Source organism: Rhinoraja longicauda, chromosome 24, assembly GCF_053455715.1.
Source record: "Rhinoraja longicauda isolate Sanriku21f chromosome 24, sRhiLon1.1, whole genome shotgun sequence".
Classification (NCBI taxonomy): Eukaryota; Metazoa; Chordata; class Chondrichthyes; order Rajiformes; family Arhynchobatidae; genus Rhinoraja; species Rhinoraja longicauda.
The window spans coordinates 26,660,619-26,682,094 of NC_135976.1; the positions used below are offsets into that span (position 1 = coordinate 26,660,619).

The 21,476-nt window shown below is 44.7% G+C and overlaps 1 protein-coding gene across 1 annotated transcript in view; it reads right to left on the reverse strand.

Moving 5' to 3' along the window:
- Positions 1-508: 508 nt before the first annotated feature.
- The window catches only part of tmem9 (transmembrane protein 9), a 59,166-nt gene continuing 38,198 nt past the window's right edge, over positions 509-21,476 (reverse strand). Inside the window, exon 5 of the mRNA XM_078420449.1 lies at positions 509-958. Coding sequence (XP_078276575.1) covers positions 815-958 — 144 coding nt within the window. The 3' untranslated portion in view covers positions 509-814. The remainder of the gene's footprint in view (positions 959-21,476) is intronic.

Genomic DNA, 21,476 nt, shown 5'->3' on the forward strand with positions numbered 1-21,476 from the left:
TCAAGCAGAACACAAAGTGCTGGAGGAACTCAGCAGGTCAGGCAGCATCTGTGGAGGCGATGTTTCAGACTGATCCCAACCCGAAACATCGGCAGTCCATTCCCTCCACAGATGCTGCCCGACCCGCTGAGTTCCTCCAGTACTTTGAGTTTTGCTGAAAGAGCCAGCATCTGCAGTTCCTTTACTGAACCATTTGACTGGGAGTGAGTAATATTGGACTAGCATCACATTAAATGTGTGAGTGAGCGAGAGAGATAGACAGATAGATAAAGAGAGATCTGCACACTTACTTCGATACCTCAGGCTTTCCTTTCCCTGGTCATCGATTACTCTGAGATGTTGCAAGGAAGGACCTTGAGGAAGTCAAAAGATGAAGAAGCCTTCTGGTGACAATGTGAACGAGCTGAGTGGTGTGGGCAGCACAGTTCACATGGTCAGTAGACAGAGATTGCGTAGAATAACTCACCCCTTCAGGAGAACAAAAATACAAGCGAGAACTTTGGCAGATTTGTCACTGAAGCTTTTATTATATATTTTGCTGCCAAAGCTTTCTTATATGTGCAGACTTTTAATCGTTTGAACATTTAATTAGGGAGCCACATTTAAAAGGGTCATTAGGGGAATCACTTTTCAGAGACACATCCTCAAAGGGAAAATACTATGCAAATTATTTAACGTTTCGCTTTGATGTTTGGTGCATACAACTGGACAGAGTTAAATAAAGCATTAAGTTTTCAGAATTAACACCAACTTTCATGCTTCAAAGCTGGGACATGACTAGGCCTGATTCAGAGTGAGTTGAAAGAGGTCCCGTTTAACTAAGCATCTTATGTCGGTCGAAGACGGTCTTTCTCTGCTCCTGCACCTGACGCTTCCATCGCTGCTGAGCTCCCTCCACCCTCTCCAGGACCGTGTTGGCACGGGCTTGTCCATGAGATGGAGTGAACGGACGGGTGTCCTGGAAGATAGATAGATGCAAAAATAAAATCACTCACTCAATTTATAACGCTTGTCTTTTTAGACTTATCCTTGACATGCTAGACCTGCCTTTGGTTGTTTAGAAATGAGAAACTGCAGACGCTGGATTACCAAGGAAAAGACACAAAGTGCTGGGGCAACTCAGTGGGTCAGGCAGCATCCCTGGAGATTATGGATAGGACACCAAAGATAGACACAAAGTGCTGGAGCAACTCAGTGGGTCAGGCAGCATCCCTGGAGATTATGGATAGGACACCAAAGATAGACACAAAGTGCTGGAGCAACTCAGTGGGTCAGGCAGCATCCCTGGAGATTATGGAAAGGGCACCAAGGATAGACACAAAGTGTTGGAATAACTCAGTGGGTCAAGCAGCATCCCTGGAGAACAAGGATAGGTCACCAAAGATAGACACAAATTGTTGGAGTAACTCAGCGGGTCAGGCAGCATCTCTGGAGAGCAAGGATGGGTTACCAAAGATAGACACAAATTGCTGGAGTACCTCAGCGGGTCAGGCAGCATCTCTGGAGAACAAGGATGGGTGATGTTTCAAGGGTCGGGACCCATCTTCAAGATCACATATCCATGTTCTCCAGGGAGGCTGCCTGACCCGCTGATTACTCCAGCTTTTTGTGTCTTTCCTTCCTTGATTTTTTATTCCTTCTTTAATGGTAAGGCTTATACATTTTAATCTTGTCAACAGATTTTACCTTTCCCACTTACCTCACTCACCACCTCACATACAGTTTCCTACTTAGGTCCCTCCATAATTATATAAAACCACAATTAAATGTGCACAATATCAGGATGAATGATAGAAATGGGACATAAATTTAAGGTGAGCGTGGAAAGATTCAATAGGAACCCGAGTGGTAACTTTTTTACACAAAGGGTGGTGGGTGTATGGAATGAGCTGCCAGAGAAGGTAGTTGAGGCAAGGACTATCGCAAAGTATAAGGAACATTTAGACAGGTATATGGATAGGATAAGGTTTAGAGGGATATGGGCCAAATGCAGGCAGGTGGAACTGGTGTAGATGAGGCATGTTGGCCGGCGTGGGGAAGTTGGGACAAAGGGCCTGTTTCCGTGCTTTATGACTCTATATAATTTTCCTCTAGATAACCCTCGAACCTAGTAAATGTCTTCCCTGCTCTCACTAAGGCACTTCACATCAAATGAGAACAGGCCACATAAGAAAATGTTTTATGCCCAAATGTTTGGTCGAAGCTACAAGTTTTAAGCAAAGGAGAATTGAAGGAAAGGGGTGCGTTTTGAGGGTCGAGAGCTTATGATTGTGGCAACTGAAGGCACAGCCTCCAACAACAAAATGAGGGAATTTGGCAAAGAACTGGAACCAAGTACAATCCCCAAGAAAATAAATATTTGGCATTTAGGGACAGATAAAGGTAAATCCTTTTATGATAATGGGCAGAGACTTTTAAGCTCAGAACTACATCCAGTTTACTCATTGGGTGCAAGCACAGGGAGTGGGGAACATAGGGGCAGTGAAGTCTGCATTGAGAGGCATGAGGCACTGAACATCTCACATAGTATTTCCGCAGGTCCTCTGTGATGCTAATAAAGTTTAAAATTAGTCATTGAGGAATTTGCTGTGAAAGTTTGCGAAATGTCTTCTTTCATAAGTTCATAAGTGATAGGAGCAGAATTAGGCCATTCGGCCCATCAAGAATAGTCCACCATTCAATCATGGCTGATCTATCTTGCCTTCTTAACCCCATTCTCCTGCCTTCTCCCCATAACCCCTGACACCAGTACTAATCAAGAATCTATCTATCTCTGCTTTAAAAATATCCATTGACTTGGCCTCCACAGCCTTCTGTGGCAATGAATTCCCCATATTCACCACCCTCTGACTAAAGAAATTCCTCCTCATCTCCTTCCTAAAAGAATGTCCTTTAAGTCAGAGGCTAAGACCTCTGGTCCTAGACTCTCCCACTAGTGGAAACATCCTCTCCATATCCACTCTCTCCCAGCCTTTCACTATTCGGTAAGTTTCAACGAGGTCTCCCTCAACCTAGACCCCAGCGAGGGCAGTCCCAGTGCCCATTTTCCGCTGCTAGCATTTAAGATTCGGATGAATTGCTCCAGCAATGAGATTTTATAGTTTAGTTTGCCATGTGTACCGAGGTACAGTGAAAAGTCTTTTGGTTGTGTGCTATCCAATCAGCAGAATGGCTATGCATGATTACAATCATGTCCACCGTGTACAGATACAGGATAAAGGGAATAGTGATTAGTGCAAGATAAAGTCCAGTAACGTCAGATTAAAGATAGTCTGAGGGTCTCCAATGAGGTAGGTGGTACGTCAAGGCAGCTTTCTAGTTGCTGCTAGTACGGTTCGGTTGCCTGATAACAGCTGGGAAGAAATTGTCCCTGAATCTGGAGGTGTGTGTTTTCCACTTCTGTACCGCTTGCCTGATGGGTGAGGGGAGAAAAGTGACTGGTGTAAGACTGGTCCTTGATTATGCTGCTGGCCTTGCCGAGGCACCTTGCTAAGGTGTAAATGGAGTCAATGGAAGGGAGGTTGGTTTGTGTGATAATCCGGGCTACGTCCGTAATTCTCTGCAACTTCTTGCGGTCTTGGATGGAGCTGTTCCCAAACCAAGCTGTGATGCATCCCGATAAAATGCTTTCTATGGCACATCTGTAGAAGTTGGTATATCGCAATGTTTTAACAACAGATATTGTCCTCGGTTTCCTCTAAAAAAGGCATTAAGAGAGGGGATGTCCTATTTAAACTTGCACGTGATTGAAAGGAATGGGAGCATTACAATGGTTTGGATGAACAGACAGCGGGTAACAGCATCAAAGACAGCCAGGAAATGGTCCAATTTCATTAAAAAAGGGATGACTAGAATTGCACTTTCATGAGTTTGAACTATTTCCAATGAGAAAAATCTGACGGCCAGCCTCAGCTGAATGCAAGACAACGCTAGTCTACACATGCCCTCAGATATCACATTTCCCCATGCAACCACATCCAGAGCAAAATGGTTCATCTGCTCATTGAGGCTGATGAGAGAACAGCCACAGAGTCATAGAGCCATGCGGCATGCAAACAGGCCCTTAGGTCCAACTTGCCCATGCCCCTAAAGATGTTCCATCTACACTGGTCCCACTGCCCGCGTTTGGCCCATATCCCTCTACGCCTTCCCTATCCATGCACCTGTCCAAATGCCTTTTAAATGTTGTCATAGTACCTGCCTCAACTATCTCCTCTGGCAGCTCATTCCATATACCCATCACCCATACACAAGGGTCCCGACCAGAAACGCCACCCATCCTTTTTCTCCAGAGATGCTGCCTGACCCGCTGAGTTACTCCAACGCTTTGGGTCTATCACCCATTCACTAAATATCAGCCCTCTTCTAACTTCTCCTTGCTGCGCAATCTTGCAGAGAGACCCTGGATCTCTTTCCGCGTCTCAGCGGAGGTTGATGAAACCACACTTCCCCCAAATACAATAGCAAAGCCTTTGGCCATTTGAGAACAAGAACCTTCAAAGAACAAGACCTCAAACTTGGCTCAATGCTCATGGTCTACTGAGCAGCTGTGATCCTTGCCTTCCTATAGGCTTCCCACACAAATGCTATCCAAAGTAGACACAAAATGCTGGAGTAACTCGGCGGGACAGGCAGCATCTCTGGAGAGAAGGAATGGGCAAGGTTTCGGTTCGCGACCCTTCTTCAGACCCTTCTTCTCAAGCTGGGCCTCCACCTGAAACGTCAGCCATGGAGTCTGAAGTCAACTATTGAGTCAGGTGGCAAATTCGACCCGCCGATCGGCGCCAAAGTCCCGATGAGGCCCAGATCGATCGTCTCACCTGGTCTAGCCACCACATTTTCGGGGAGACTTCCGGGGAGAATTTCAAGTGCGGTTTCGTAATTTTGACCGGATTAAAGGAAATGTCGGACCATCAGTTGCTGGAAAATTGGTCGTGGACCTGTGTACATTGCCATTTGGGGAATCAAGCTTGTATGACAGAACTCTAAATACACCAAGTGATGTTTAACTTGGATTACTGACAAATAATATTCTGTTTACAGCTTAAGATCTTCAAGAACCTCCTATTCTTAAAAAATATATATTTTTTAATCTTTCAGCAAAGCGTGAAGCCAGCTGGCAGAGGAGTGTTTTCATCTTTCCATATTGTTATTCACTGTGGTTTCCATGGTTTGATAATGTAGTACTCAAATTTCAACAGGCATACAAAAAAAGGAAACAATATTGTTTGTGGTTTGTTGTACTTGTGAAAACTTGCAAGCTTTTGGAATAAAGCTGACTGAGACAGGAGTGTTATCCAATAAATATATGGACATGTATCAGTCTGAGAATGTATACTAACAATATGGACAAATATTGGCTTGTGATAAACTATAAGAGTAATCAACACTGTAACAGAATACAGAAGGATGAGGGGGGACTTCATTGAAACTTACCGAATAGTGAAAGGCTTGGATAGAGTGGATGTGGGGAGTGTATTTCCACCAGTGGGAGAGTCTAGGACTAGAGGTCAGAGCCTCAGAAATAAAGGGCTTTTCTTTAGGAAGGAGATGAGGAGGAATTTCTTTAGTCAGAGAGTGGTGAACCAGTGGAACTCTTTGCTACAGAAGGCTGTGGAGGCCGTTTCTGGACATTTTTAATGCAGAAATGGATAGATTCTTGATTAGTATGGGTGTCAGGAGTCATGGGGAGAAGGCAGGAGAATGGGGTTAGGAGGGAGAGATAGATCAGCCATGATTGAATGGCGGAGTAGACTTGATGGGCCAAATGGCCTAATTCTGCTCCTATCACTTATGACCTGATGCAGGACTGTGTGGGCAGGCATTGGTTTATAATGACAAACGGTAAGGTAAGTATTAGTCTGTGACAATTCACTGAACAAGTATTGGTCTGTGATGGCATTTATTGATGACTGGAGTTGACATGTATCAGCAACGCAGGATTAAAATGGGTCAATTCTACCACATGTAGCAACAACCTGAGTTAATGCTGCATTAAAGACTTTTAAATAATTGCTAATCTACTGTATGTAACATCCTCATAAATCTTCTCTGCCCTTTTTCCAGTTTAGTGCCATCTGTCTTACAGCAAGGCAACCTTAACTGAACATAATACCAGTCTGAAGAAGGGTCTTGACCTGAAACGTTACCCATTCCTTCTCTCTAGAGATGCTGTCTGTCCCTCTGAGTTACTCCAGCTTTTTGTATCTATCTTTGGCATAAACCAGCGCCTGCAGTTCCTTCCTACGCAGTACCTCAAGTGTCCTGTACAACTGTAATATAACGTCCCAAATTCTGTACTCAGTTCCCTGCCTAATGAAGACCAGCTTGCCATAAGCGACCTTCAGGGAACTATATACTTGCACTCCTCGATCTGTCTGCTCCACAACACTCTTGAGGGTCCCTACTGTTCACTGTGAAAGGTGAGGTGATCACTATTTCCACAGAGGGTGTCGCTGAGGTGCCAGACTATCACTAACACTTTGATGCAACTTTTTTGGATTATATGCACTGCCTTTCAGATGTTTTAAACCACCGGCCTATCTAACTTCTGACAGGAGCAGAAGGATCCAATTTGGCTCATCAGAAGAATAGCAGAGAATATTTAAAGTGACCTCATCAGTTCATAAGTGATAGGAGCAGAATTAGGCCATTCGGCCCATCTAGTCTACTCCGCCATTTAATCATGGCTGATCTATCTCTCCCTAACCCCATTCTCCTGCCTTCTCCACATAACCCCTGAAACCGGTACTCATCATGAAGCTATCTATCTCTGCCTTAATAAATATCCATTGACTTGGCCTCCACAGGCTTCTACAGATTCACTAACCTCTGACGATAAAAAAAACCTCCTCATTTCCTTCCTAAAGGAACGTCCTTTAATTCTGAGGCTATTACCTCTGGCCCTAGACTCTCCCATTAGTGGAAACATCCTCTCCACATCCACTCTATCCAGGCATTCTTTTCAATCCGATCGAAAGGCAAGATTAATTAGGCATTATTACATTACTGTTTGTGGGTCTTGTGTGCACAAATATACAAATGTCTTCTCACAATATAGGAGCTCCTGCACTTCCGATGTACTGAGTGAGCAATGAGACACCCTATTTTTCCTCAAAGGTAACATATAACTAAACATGCATTCATTTTAGTAATGTATGCATAGCTTGGAAAAGTTACCCACATGTGCATATTTTATTGCTTCTGAATGCTCCCTGCGGTACAAATGAGCTAAAAATAAGGGACTAGCACAACAATACATAATTCTAACTAAAACAATAGAACACAGAACAGTACAGCACAGGAACAGGCCCTTCAGCCCACAATGTTTGTGCCGAACATGATACCAAGTTAAACTACTTTCCTCTGCCTCCATGTGATTTTATTTCGGAGTCACGTGAGTGACTACGTGAAGACCCCGTCCAGCACGTATGCGCGACATTAGCGTTCATGCAGTGCACCCGCGACGAACGGGAGTTCAAGGTGCTCCCGCTACAAATTGAAAATTCGGGCCGACAGGTAAGTTTTACCGTGGCCGTGAGTATTTTCTCTGTGGTCTGCTTTATGTTCCAGGAAAATGAGCAAGACCAGAGGGAAGAAATTTGCAGCTCGCCCCCGTTCGTCTTCCGTTGAGGAACGTTCCTTGGAGGGGGGGCAAGAGGCGGCAGCAATAACTACCGAGCCGAGCCCAGCACCGCTAGTGCAGCCTGAGCAGCGAGCTGTAGGTACCTGCAGCCAGAACCGGGCGGTAGTATCCGACGATTCGGATGAAGATGCCACACCGCTCGAGAGCGGCACTGGCAGCCGCCTAAGCCGAATGGAACGGCTTATGGAGCAAATGCTCCAGCGAGATCTGCTGAGAGAGCAGCAGCAGACTCGCCAAGGGAGCCCAGGCACTCCCGCAGTGCCTTTTACGGCACTGGCCATTGCCTCACCTTCTTTTGAAGGCAGCATTGGCGACCAGGTCTGGGCTGGTCAACAAGAGGGGTTGTTGGCTGAAGATGTCCGGAGTACGCAGAGTGTACAGGATCAGGAAGAGCTGCTGGGTGTGGTCAACCGCTACGTGGTCATTCCACGAGGGGGTCGGCCTTTAGAGCCGAAACTTGCAGCCAGCATTGACCACCTGTCCTCAAAACCCCTACAAGAACGGGTGGTCAATGAGGCTCTTGAACTATATACAGCCCCAGAAAATTGTACATCATTGAATGTACCAGCTGTAAACAGCCAAATTTGGGGACATTTGGGGCAGAACATCAGGAACCTGGAGTTGAAGCTCCAGAAAATCCTTAAACTCCTGACTGCAGGGATGACATCATATGCTCGGTCCATTGATGGTGTGGACATCTCCACAAATCAGCAAGATACATTAGCTCTGCTGTGCACCACTCAATATCAGATAAACAATTTACGGAAGGAAATCATCAAGCCTGCCCTCAACCCTAAGTTTGCGGGACTTTGCAAAACACCGGGTTCAGAACCTCCAATTCTGCTTTTTGGAAAGGACCTTCCAAAAAAGGTGAAAGACCTAGAGGAAGAATCCAAGACCTTTGGTCTCGTGAGGGCAGGTTTGGGACCGAGCAGACCTAACAAACCCAGGCGGCAGTACCCCACGGCGTCCACCAGTCGTAGACCACCATATGGTGAAAGCTCGGGGTCCGCAACCATTCCCCGTAAGCCTTTTTTAGGCCCGCGCCCAGAGCGGACCCCATGGAAAATGCGCCACCCCCAACAACATCAACGTCAACATCTACATCAACAGCAGCCCTCTACAGCCCAGCAGACACCTCATCGTCCAGAGAAGAGGCAGAAGTAGCACCAGTAACCATGGAGGTAGGTGGATCTGGTTCCTCTCAGCATATGAGCAGTAGGGGCTCTATACTATCAGGGGGGAGATTGCACTTGTTTTTGGATGCATGGGAAACCATCACTAATGACAAGTACATACTAAGCTGCATTCATGGCTATAAAATTGACTTTGTTCATGAAAACATTCCGCCAGTTCAGCATATACCCCAAAGGGTATTCACCCTCTCAGTCAAAGAGAAACAAGAGGGTCAAGCTGAACTTGTGAGGCTACTAGCAAAAGGTGTCATTGAAAGAACAAAACATGAACCTTTGGAATTTGTGTCTAATATTTTCACTAAAACTAAAAAAGATGGTGGATGTCGCATCATCATTGACTTAACTACGTTAAACGAGTCAGTTAAGTATACACATTTTAAGATGGAAACTTTTCAAACCGCCAGACTTTTGATTTCTAGAGGGTACTTTCTAGCAGGCATTGATTTAAAAGATGCCTACTACTCAGTACCCATACACAAGGAGCATCGTAAATACTTAAAGTTTATCTGGATGAAACAGCTATGGCAATTTAAAGCCTTACCAAATGGACTAACCTCCGCTCCAAGGTTGTTCACTAAAATCTTAAAACCCGCCTTGGCATTATTGAGGAAACAAAAGCATATAGTCATGGCGTACTTAGACGACATTTTAATAGTAGGGAAAACCTTGGAGACAGCTATTTTGGCAGTAGCAGCCACCAAACGTTTGTTTGAAACTTTGGGGTTTGTCATACATCCAGATAAATCCAATTTTACACCGTCCACTACCATGGACTATCTTGGATTTACGATTGATACTGTTCGCATGTTTGTAACTCTGCCGAAGGGGAAAGCATCAGAATTGGCACTATCATGCCACGAACTAATGCATAAACGTCAGCCAACCATACGGCAGGTAGCTAGAGTTATTGGTAAAATGGTAGCAGCTTTTCCAGCTGTACAATTTGGGCCTTTGCACTACCAAAATTTACAAAGAGCAAAAGTGCACGCACTAAAGCAAAACTCAGGTCACTTTGACCGAGCTATGGATTTAACTGCTGAATCCATTCCAGAGTTACAATGGTGGACAAGGAACATTAGGCTCAGTTCCAGTCCCATAATAATCACCAACCCAGTATTAACCATTCAAACGGATGCCAGTGCTTTGGGCTGGGGAGCAACTAACATGCAATCCAGCACAGGGGGCAGATGGACTAATTCTGAATCATCTTGCCTACAGACACGGGGTATCAACTATTTAGAAATGTTGGGTGCGTTTTATGGTTTAAAAGCATATTCATCTAATACGCATCATGCACATGTCCGGTTGCAATTAGATAATACCACGGTGGTGGCTTATATCAACCACATGGGTGGTGTAAAGTCGATATCGTGTGACAAATTGGTCAACCTAATCTGGCAATGGTGTGTCGAAAGACATACTTGGTTATCAGCAACTTACCTACCAGGTAAGCAAAATACAGTGGCAGACACCAGGTCACGCAAATTTAACGATAACATCGAATGGATGTTAAATCCCAAAGTATTTGCCGAAATTACAAAGCAATATGGCACACCAGATATCGATCTATTTGCATCCAGGCTGAATCACCAGGTACCAACGTATGTCGCTTGGGAACCAGACCCTGAGGCAGCAGCAGTTGATGCATTCACGCTGTATTGGGGGAAAATGTTCGTTTATGCTTTTCCTCCCTTCTGCCTCATCAGTCGGGTATTACGCAAGATTCAATTGGATTCCGCTTCAGGAATCTTGATAACACCCAACTGGCCTACACAGCCATGGTTCCCAGTGGCCCTCGACATGGCTGTCGAAACACCGTTGGAATTCCCCAGCAGTCCGGAATTATTAATCCACCCAGTGTCAGGCATTAGTCACCCGTGCCATGACAGAGTCAATCTCCTCGCTTGCAGATTCTAAAAAGACCTCTACTGGGCCTGGGACTGTCTGAGGACGCCATCAACATGATGATCGCATCCCACCGGGAGTCCACCAGGAGACAATACCTGACCAACATAAGGAAATGGGAACGGTATTGCTCCAAAACAGGAACTACCTACACTACAGCGACACCCACCAGTGTTGTGGAGTTCCTGGTTGGATTACATCGGGAAGGACTCAGCTACAGCGCCATAAATACAGCCAGGAGTGCGTTGTCAGCTTATTTGGTTCCAGCAGCAGGACAACTGGCTTTCGGGTCCCATCCACTACTAATCAAAATCATGAGGGGCATTTTTAATACTAACTCCCCCAGACCAAGGTACACTCAGATCTGGGATGTCAGCATTGTGCTGACGTACCTTAGGGGATGGCCACCGCCCAGGGCACTCACGCTGGAACAACTTACACTGAAATCAGTCATGCTCATGGCACTAGTGTCAGCTCAAAGGGTACAGTCCCTCCACCTTCTGAGGCTGGACAGCATGACAGAGTCATTGGACTGTTTCACATTCCATATTCAGGGACTGGTCAAACAAACTAGACCAGGTACCACGCCTCCAGTCATGGAGTTCTGGGCATATTCATCTGACCCACGGCTGTGTGCCAAGACCCATCTCGCCAATTACATAGACACAACATACAACTTAAGAGGGAGAGAAAAAGCCTTATGGATAAGCCACAAGAAGCCTCATGGTCAGGTGACGAGCCAAACCATCTCAAGGTGGCTCAAGCAGGTGCTTAAGTCCGCGGGAGTCAATACTAATATTTACAAATCTCACTCCACCAGGGCTGCATCTACGTCGGCGGCTAGTCGAATGGACGTGCCTATGGACCATATTCTGGCCAGAGCAGGATGGTCCTCGGAAAGAACTTTCCAAAGGTTTTATAATAAGCCGCTGGCGCAACCTGCTACATTTGCAGACAGAATTTTAGAGTCTGCAGATAATATTTAATTTAAGCCCTGGGGAGCTCTCTGTTTTTTGTTGTCATTAATAAACCTTTTTTGTTCACAAACAGGTTCTTGATTGCGATAACATACTTCCTCCCTCTAAGGTCTTCAGACAGTGAGTGAAGCATGAGCTGGTACACGGTTCGGAATCACAGAGCTTTGAAGTCTTCACGTAGTCACTCACGTGACTCCGAAATAAAATAGTAAGATTAAACGAGAACTTACCAGTTCGAAGTTTGATCTGTATTTTATGAGGAGTTACGATGAGGGATTACGTGCCCTCCGCTCCCACCCTCTATTATACAGATCAACTGGTAATTAAGTTCTTATTTTTTCTTTACTATATTTATTTCAATCGTTGTGTTTTTTCTGTGAATCCACACCGCTGTTTTGAAGAATGTCGCGCATACGTGCTGGACGGGGTCTTCACGTAATCCCTCATCGTAACTCCTCATAAAATACAGATCAAACTTCGAACTGGTAAGTTCTCGTTTAATCTTACTATTCTATATCACCCCATTCCCTGCATAATCCATGTGCCTATCAAAAAGTCTCTTCAATGCCACCATTGTTTCTGCCTCCACCACCACCACCTCTGGCAATGTGTTCTAGATGCCCATTACACTTTACTGAAAAGAGACCTGCCCTGTACATCCTCATTTAATCTTTTACTCTCTCACCTCAAAGCTACGCCCTCTAGTCTTTGACATGTTCACTCTGGGGAAAAAAAAGGTTCTGACTGTCTATCGTATCTGTACATCTCGTAATTTTATATGCTTCCATCAGGTCACCCCTCAGCCTTTGATGCTCCGGAGAAAACAATCCAGGTTTGTCTGACCTCTCTTTGTAGCTAATACCCTCTAATCCAGGAAGCATACTGGTAAACCTCTTTTGAAACCTCTCCAAAGCCTCCACATCCTTCCTGTAATGGGGTGAGCAGAAACGCAGACAATCATCCAAATGCAGCCTAACCAAAGTCCTACAAATCTCAGCGTGTCTTCCTGACTCTTGCATTCAATGCTCTGACCGATGAAGGCAAGCATACAGTAAGTACACTTCCTTTACATTCTACCCACTTGTGTGGCCTCTTTCAGGAAGCTGTAGACGAGATCTTCTGCTGGGGTTAGCAGTTCTTCTATTGAGAACACTGCATATTACATGTGTCCTTTTAGGCTCTGGTTGCTAAGGTAATTTAAAATCAGTGAATGACTCAAAGTATTTAACATAAAGCACCACAGCATGTCACCGGGCCAAGTAGCATTTCTTCAGGCATGGGTGTGGGGAAACAAATTATGTGCTGCATCAGTTTCTGCTGCTTAACATCTTATTATCCCAGAGGATACTACGGAAGTCATCATAAAAGGAACAATTTTCAGGTTTTCCCGGCCTTATTAAATTATTATTATATGAACATAACACAAAAATTCATAACTACTTAATGCATTATTTCTTTTAACAGTTGGCGCAACATTTAAAATCTGAGGGTGTCAGCGTGATTATTCGCCTACAAAACAAAACACTGCACTTCTGTCAGGAATGGTTTAGTTTAGTTTTGAGATACAGCGTGGAACAGGCCCTTCAGCCCAGCAAGTCCACGCCGACCAATGACAACCTGTTCACACCAGTTCTATGTGATCCCAGTTTCCCATCCTACACATTAGGGGCAATTTACAGAGGCCAATTAACCTACAAACCTGCACATTTTTGGAATGTGGGAGGAAACCAGAGCACCCGGAGGAAACCCACGCGGTCACTGGGAGAATGTACAAACTCCACACATATGGCACCCATACACAGGATCAAACCCTCCACCACCCTTATTTATTACAATTGAATGAATATATCCTTTCTTGAAGATAGTCACAATGATCGGATTTCTGAAAACTCCTGGGATACCTTCCCTGATGCAGATGATGTGAGGATAGATTGTGTGAGAGTTTCTTCACCACTCGGTTTTGGAACTTTATTGAAGATACTGTCTGCTCCCAAGACTTTACATTTAGATTTTTGACATATTGCTCAGAAATGCAGCAAGTCTAAACCGAATAAACTGCCGTAAAATGGGGTCAAGGGCACATACATGAGAAAGAACATTGCATTTAAGGAGGTCTTTAGTTTAGTTTAGTTTATTACGCACACACAAGCACGCACATGCGCACACACACGCTTGCAATCTAAATTCCATTTGAAGTCAAAGTGCTGGAGTAACTGCATGTCAGGCAGCATCTCTGAAGAACATAGGCCGGCGATGCTTTGGGGCGAGACTCCTCTTCATACTACTCCTCGTCTGCAGAAGGGTGTCGACTCGAAACTTCACCTATCTATGTTCTCCAGAGCTGCTGCCTGACCCGCTGTGTTACTCCAGCACTTTATTGTCTTTGAAGGATGCCAGGCTCTAATCATAAGGATATTAATATTAATATTAATATAAGACCCGTGCCTGCTCTGATTTTCTTACGTTTTATACAATGTGAACAGGGCTGCAGTTACTACACCATCAAAAATCCCCTTCTCTCTTACCTCACGCATTCAACTCACACACTTACAGAGATGGAGAAAAAGAGCAATATAACCAAGGTCCCTCGTCAAGGAGGTGATTAAAACAACTACGCAATTAAAAAATGTCAAGGCCTCATTTAGCTCTCTGTCTGTGCAAAGCTGTTCCTGTATAGAAATGGCTAATACAACATGGTGATTTGTGAACTGCAAGGTTGAAAGATGTGTGGAGAAGGAAAGCAGTGAGGAATTCGTAGATCTCAACGATTTGCAAAGATCAGAGGCATATCCATCATTGGCAAGCGTTTCATGCCAAAAGTGCACATGGGGCAATTGCGAGAAAAATGGCTCTCAAAATCCCTGTGAGACATGAAGCAGAGAGCATGAAGCAGTTCTGTCAACAGTGACATTCGATAGGAAGTGACTTGTGTCAAAGGAGGGGTTTCACGGAGCTATATCAAAGGCTGGATTTGAACAGTGCTTTCAACAATGATCATCATACATACAGTGCATCAATCAATCTAGAGTACAGCAGCTTGAAGCTGAAGAAAGTAGTCATTAAGTCTGAGACCTGTCATCCAATTTCACACGCAGAGAAACAGAATTCATGAGTCAGGGGAATAACATCACTTTTGAATAGGTATACAGATGAGTAACAGCGATTAATACTTTTATGATCCTTCCAAAAACAATTCCTACTACGTGGCACCTTAGACCCTAAGGCATAGAAACAGAATGAGGCCATTTGGCCCATCAAGTCCCCTCCGCCATTCGATCATGGCTGATCTGTTTTTCCCTCTCCACCCTATTTTCCTGCCATCTTCCGGTAATCCTTGAGGTCCTTACTAATCAACAATCTATCAATCTCTGCTTAAAAACTACCAATGTCTTGGCCTCCACAGCCATTTATGGCATTGAATTTCACAGATTCACCACCCTTGAGAAACCCAGTCTTGAGAAGCTAGAAAAGTTATGCGTAACAATGTGTGGAGTCATACATTTTGGTCCTAGGAATGATTGTGTTAACATGTGATGAGCATTTGATGGTATTGGGCCCCTACTCGTTGGGGTTTGGAAGGATGAGGTGGGACCTCATTGAAACTTACAGAATAGTGAAAGGCCTGGATGGAGTGGAGAGGATGTTTCTACTAGTTTGAGAGTCTAGGAACAGAGCCGTAGAATAAAAGGACGTTCCTTTTGAAGGGAGAGGAGAAGTCAGAGGGTTGTGAATTTGTGGAAGTCATTGCCACAGATGGCTGTGGAGGCCAAGTCATCGGGTATTTTTAAGGTGCACAATAACAGATTCTTGATTAGTACGGGTGTCAGGGGTTATGGAGAGGAGGTTGGAGAATGGGGTTGAGAGGGAAAATCAGCCATGATTGAATGGCGCAGTAGTCTTGATGGGCCGAATGGCCTAATTCTGCTCGTATAAATTGTGAACTTAAGAGCTCATCTACTAGTTCAGTGAGCTGAAGGATACACAGTTTGTAGCTTTTGTTCTATACAGGGAAGTCACAGCCAGCTGCAAGCTGTTCATTGTGTGCTTTAGCTTCAAAAACCTGAGTTATGGAATATTCAACATTCTTATTCCAGTCAGCCTCCTGCACTGGATCATCCACTTGGCTACGGCTGTGAACGATGCATAACTCCATGTTCAGCTGGTTACCCTTGCTGAAAACTATCACTGAGGAAGAAAACTGAAAAATAATCTGTTAGACTGCATCGCCATCAAAAGATAAGAAAGCAGAGGATAGAGGAAGCTAAAGAACTGTGGAAATAGCAGTATTTTCAAATTTGTGTGCAAGCTTGTCTTTGTTTGATACACAGTCCAAATGGTGATTTAAAATCGCAGCGATGTCAGCAGGTAGAAGTGGAGGAATCCAAATGTCCCATAGATCTTGAGAGATTAGCAAAGACTTGAAGGACCTTGAAAATGAGACCGAAAAGTGTAAGGGGCGGTGGTGCAGTGATAGAGTTGCTGCCTCACAGCGCCAGAGACCCGTGTTTGATCCTGACTGTGGGCGCTGTCTGTACAGAATTTGTACCTTCTCCCCCTGACTGCGTGGGATTTCTCTGGGTGCTTGGGTTTCCTCCCACATTCCAAAGACGTACAGGTTTGTAGGTTAATTTGGCTTTGGTAAAAATTGTAAATTGTCCCTAATGTGTAGGATAGTGCTAGCTTGCGGGGATCGCTGGTCGGTGTGGACTCGGTGGGTCGAAGGGCCTGTTTCTGCGCTGTATTTCCAAACTAAACTAAACTGAACTAATCAGGCTGCTCAACCAACAGCCAAACTAGTCTTAGAAAGTGGAAACAAGGAAATGCACATGCTGGTTTTGCAAAAATAGATACCAAGTGCTGGAGAAACTCAGCAGGTCAGGCAGCATCCCTGGAGAACATGGATAGGTGACGTTTGGGGTTGGGACCCTTATACAGACCTTTAGCAATCTACTCTTGATAAATAACATTGATCTGTGTCTCCTTGCACCATCGGATCTTATATCTATGTGAAGTTTGCACATTTCCCCCCTGGGTCTATTCACAAAATGCTGGAGTAACTCAGCAGGTCAGGCAGCATCTCGGGAGAGAAGGAATGGGTGACGTTTCGGGTCGAGACCCTTCTTCAGACTGATGTCAGGAGGGCGGAACAAAGGAAAGATATAGGTGGAGACAGGAAGATAGACCCTCTATCTTGACCCTCTATCTTCCTGTCTCCACTGCAATTCCTACTGCAATTCCTACTGTGGTCCAGATGGAGTGAGAGTGTGCTCTAAGAGGTTCAGAGGGGCATGGAGAGACGGGTACACATATATTTCCCCCTCTGTTCTCTCTGAGGTGCGTGACGTTGTTTGACTTCAATGCAAACTCACACATTTATCCAGACAGCTTTGTTCATGGACGTCTCGGCTGCGGTCACTCTCTACCTTAAGGTCTTTCCAGGTCAGTTCTGCTGATGCCAGTGACTTTTCAGACTTTGTTCATCAGTGCCTTAGAGAGGTCATCCAAGCTCTTTAACTCAAGGAGAGAGATTACCTTTGCACAGAAACATGCATTCTATGGGCACTTCCTCAGCAGTCTCTCCATGTCCCTCTGGACCTCTTAGAGCACACTCTCACTCCATCTCGACCACAGTAGGAATTGCAGTTGGAATTGGTCATATATGTTGGGCATGGAAGTTGTATTCAAAAGGACACAAGGCTCTCTCACACCAACTGGACCGCAGCAGAATTGCGTATCGAATCAGTCATATTTCTTCAACATTTCTTCACACAGAGAGTGGTGAGTCTGTGGAATTCTCTGCCACAAAAGGTAGTTGAGGCCAGTTCATTGGCTATATTTAAGAGGGAGTTAGATGTGGCCCTTGTGGCTAAAGGGATCAGGGGGTATGGAGAGAAGGCAGGTACAGGTTACTGAGCTGGATGATCAGCCACGATCATATTGAATGGCGGTGCAGGCTCGAAGGGCCGAATGGCCTACTCCTGCACCTATTTTCTATGTTTCTATATACTTAGAAGAAACACAACTGGAATCTAACCATTCAGGAGGTGGTCATAGAAACACCGGGCAGTACAGCGTGGAAATAGGCCCTTCAGCCCGACTTGCCTACGCCAACCAACTACACTAGTCTCACCTGCCTGCATTTGGCCCATAGCCTTCCAAACCTATCCTATCGATGCACCTGTCCAAATCCCAGAATATGTAGAAAATCAGAGCATGATAAGATAGAATGAGTGTGCTTTAATGAAACAAAACAATGTAACCACAGAGTAGATAATGGCGAAATCCCTGGATGCAGTTTATTTGGATTTTCAAAGAACTGTCAATAAGACACCACATAATAGGCCGCTTTTTAAAATCAGACCTCAAAGATTTAATGTTTACATAACAGAATGGACAGAGGATTGATTAAAGAGCGGAAAACAAAATGATAGGTCTTTTTTATGTGGCAGACTATTAATGGGGTGCCAAAGATTCTCTTATGAACAGTTTAGATGTGAATTGTGTGCATTGGCAGAATGCAACAGATCCAAGCTTTGTTGCAGGTACAATGCTGGGCGAGAGAATGAGCTGTAAAATAAAACGATCAGGCTAAACACATGGGCAAAGTGGCAGCAGAGGGAATAAAATGTGGAAAAGCATGAGGTTGTTGGCTGTAAAGAATGGAAAATTACTATTTTTTTAAAGAAGTATATAATAATAATAATAATGCATTACATTTATATAGCGCTTTTCATATACTCAAAGACGCTTTACAGGGATTTAGAGAACATAGGGAAGTGAATAAATAGATAAATAAGTAAACGAACAGAGAAAGGAGACAGAAGGTGAGGTGACCTTCAGTGGTTGAAGGCAGTACTGAACAGGTGAAACTTCAGTGATGTTTTGAATGTGGTGAGTGTGGAGGAGTCTCTGACGGTTTGGGGTAGTGAGTTCCATAGGGTGGGAGCAGCGATGGAGAAAGCCCTGTCCCCCCAGGATCTGAGTTTGGTCCGGATGTGGGGGGATAGGAGATTGGCAGCAGCAGAGCAGAGGGTGCAGGTGGGAGTGTGCCTGTGGAGGAGGTCGGTCAGGTAGGATGGGGCCAGGTTATGGAGGGCTTTGTAGGTCATGAGGAGGATTTTGTACTGGATTCTCTGGGGGATGGGGAGCCAGTGGAGTTTGTAAAGGACGGGGGTGATATGGTCACGGATCGGGGTGTGGGTGAGTAGACGGGCAGCGGAGTTTTTAATGTATTGAAGTTTACTGATGATTTTTGAGGGTGCGCCATAGAGGAGGCTGTTGCAGTAGTCCAGACGGGAGGTGATGAAGGCGTGGATGAGGGTTTCTGCAGCTGTGGAGGAGAGGGATGGACGGAGACGGGCAATGTTTTTGAGGTGGAAGAAGGCTGTCTTTGTGATGTGTTTGATGTGTTTGTTGAAGGAGAGGGTTTGATCAAAGATGATTCCAAGATTCCGGATGTGAGGGGAGGCAAACATCCAGAGGGAATGAAATAAAAAACATGTTTTAAATACTCAGCACCTGTGGAGAAAGGAAACAGTTAATGAAATTTTGTCAGAATTTAATCAGAACAATTTTTCATCAGAGTTGTTCCAATTAAGTTCTGATGAACGATCATAAACCTGAAATGTTAACTCTGATTCTTTCTTCCTAGATAATTGCCTGACCTGCTGTGTCTCCCCAGCAATTTCTATTTTGTTTCAGATTTTCAGTTACTGCAGTATTTCTGTCTGATAGAGTCCTACAGCACAGAAAGAGGCCCTTCGGCCCATCGTGTCCGCGCCGCCCGTTACCAAACACAGTCTAATTTTAATCCCATTTTCCTGCATTTGGACCGTAGCCCTGAATGTTGTAGCATTTCAAGTGCCCATCCAAATGCCTCTTAAACGTTGTGAGTGTTCCCGCCTCCACCACCAAAGGAATCTCGATGTGCTTCAAGGAATAAAGTGAATACACAGGCAAGGCAAGTAAACAGGGAGGCAAATAGAACATGTGGATTTAGACATGTGTAAAAGGAAGACTTGCTGAGATTTCACGGGGCTTTGTTGAGACTTTGTTTGGATACTAGGTGCGGTTCTGGTCTGTGCAAGTGACAAAGCATGAACTGACCTTGGAGTCAGTGCAACATAAATTTGTACGATTGATCGCAGGGAAGGAGAGTTCTTGAGGATGAGGGAACGGACAAGTTTGTACCTCGCTCACTGTAGTTTGGATGAATGATAGATGATCTCATTCTGACAGGGAATGACAAAATATACGCCGAGAAATTTTATTTTCACCCTCAAAGCTCATTATAAACGAAAACCTATAGTTTCATTAGTGCTTCTGCCTATTAGGCTATGGAAGCTTCGGAGGGCGGCACGGTGGCTCAGCAGTAGAGCTGCTGCCTTACAGCCCCAGAGACCCGGGTTCGATCTTGACTACGGGTGCTGTCTTTACGGACTTTGTACGTTCTCCCCGCGACCGCGTGGGTTTTTCTCTGGGTCGCCCAGTTTCCGCCCACACTCCAAAGACGTACAGGTTTGTGGGCTAATTGGCTTCTGTCAATTATCCCTAGTGTGTAGGATAGTGTTAGTGGTCGCTGGTTGGAGCGGACTCGGTGGGCCGAAGGGCCTGTTTCCACACTGTATCTCTGAACGAAACTATAATTTAGAGCAAAATATTAGTGGCAAGGAAGATTTCAAAGCAAAACCAGAATCCTGCAAATATCCAGTGTCGGATTGAGGGGTGAAGCTCGCCAAGCTGGATTTGACTTCTGAGGTTGGTTCTAGACAGACATAGGGTGTTTAAAATATGTTTTCTCCATTCTGATTTTGGCACGTTATTATTTATTGCAAGACATGCAATCAGCAATAATTGATACTTTTTGAGTTTGTATAATATATGCAATTCGTTTTATCCGGTTGTAACTTAGATATTAACCGTTTAATTCAGGAGAAGCTTAATGCTGCCCACTCCTTACATTAGCGTTTAAAAAAAATAATCCAAGCAGTATTTAAAAGAACCTGAGAAATAAACAAGTTTTTTTTTATTACCGCCCTTTTTTAATCCACTTTTATTTGTCTAGAATGATTTTGGCAATCATGCTTGAAGATTGTAAAAGTTGGGAGGATACACAATGGGATGTGTGTAGGATTGGTGTAAATGCGGGCGATGTTTGGCCTGAACGTTGCGGGCCGAAGGGCCTGCTCCTTGCTGCTTGACTCTTCAATTAAAAAAAACCCTCTTGACTTTCCCTTAATGCCCCATATATGTCTGTCCTTTCCTCCTTTCTTCGAATGTGCAGCCAGCTCCCAGATCCAAATCCAGGCACAAATGCAGGAACCAAGTTCCAATGGCTTCACCATCATCCCTGTCGTTGCAGGACCATAACATAGCTCTTGCCAAAATTATCAGACAGTTTTAAAGGTGAACCATGTGTAGGAAGGAACTGCAGATGCTGGTGTAAACTGAAGATATACACAAAATGCTGGAGTAACTCAGCGGGACAGGCAGCATCTCTGGAGAGAAGGAATGGGTGACGTTTCGGATCGAGACCCTTCTTCAGACTGGACCCCCAACATCACCTATTAATGGTGAACCACCCTGTCTCATCAATCTCAACCTCTCAGCAACCTTTGGCATCGTTGGCTGTATTAGTTTAGCTTATTATTATTGTCACGTGTACCGAGGTACAGTGAAAAGCTTTTGTTTGCCTGCTTTCCAGTCAAAGAAAAGACTACACATGAATACAATCAGGCCGTCCACACTGCACTA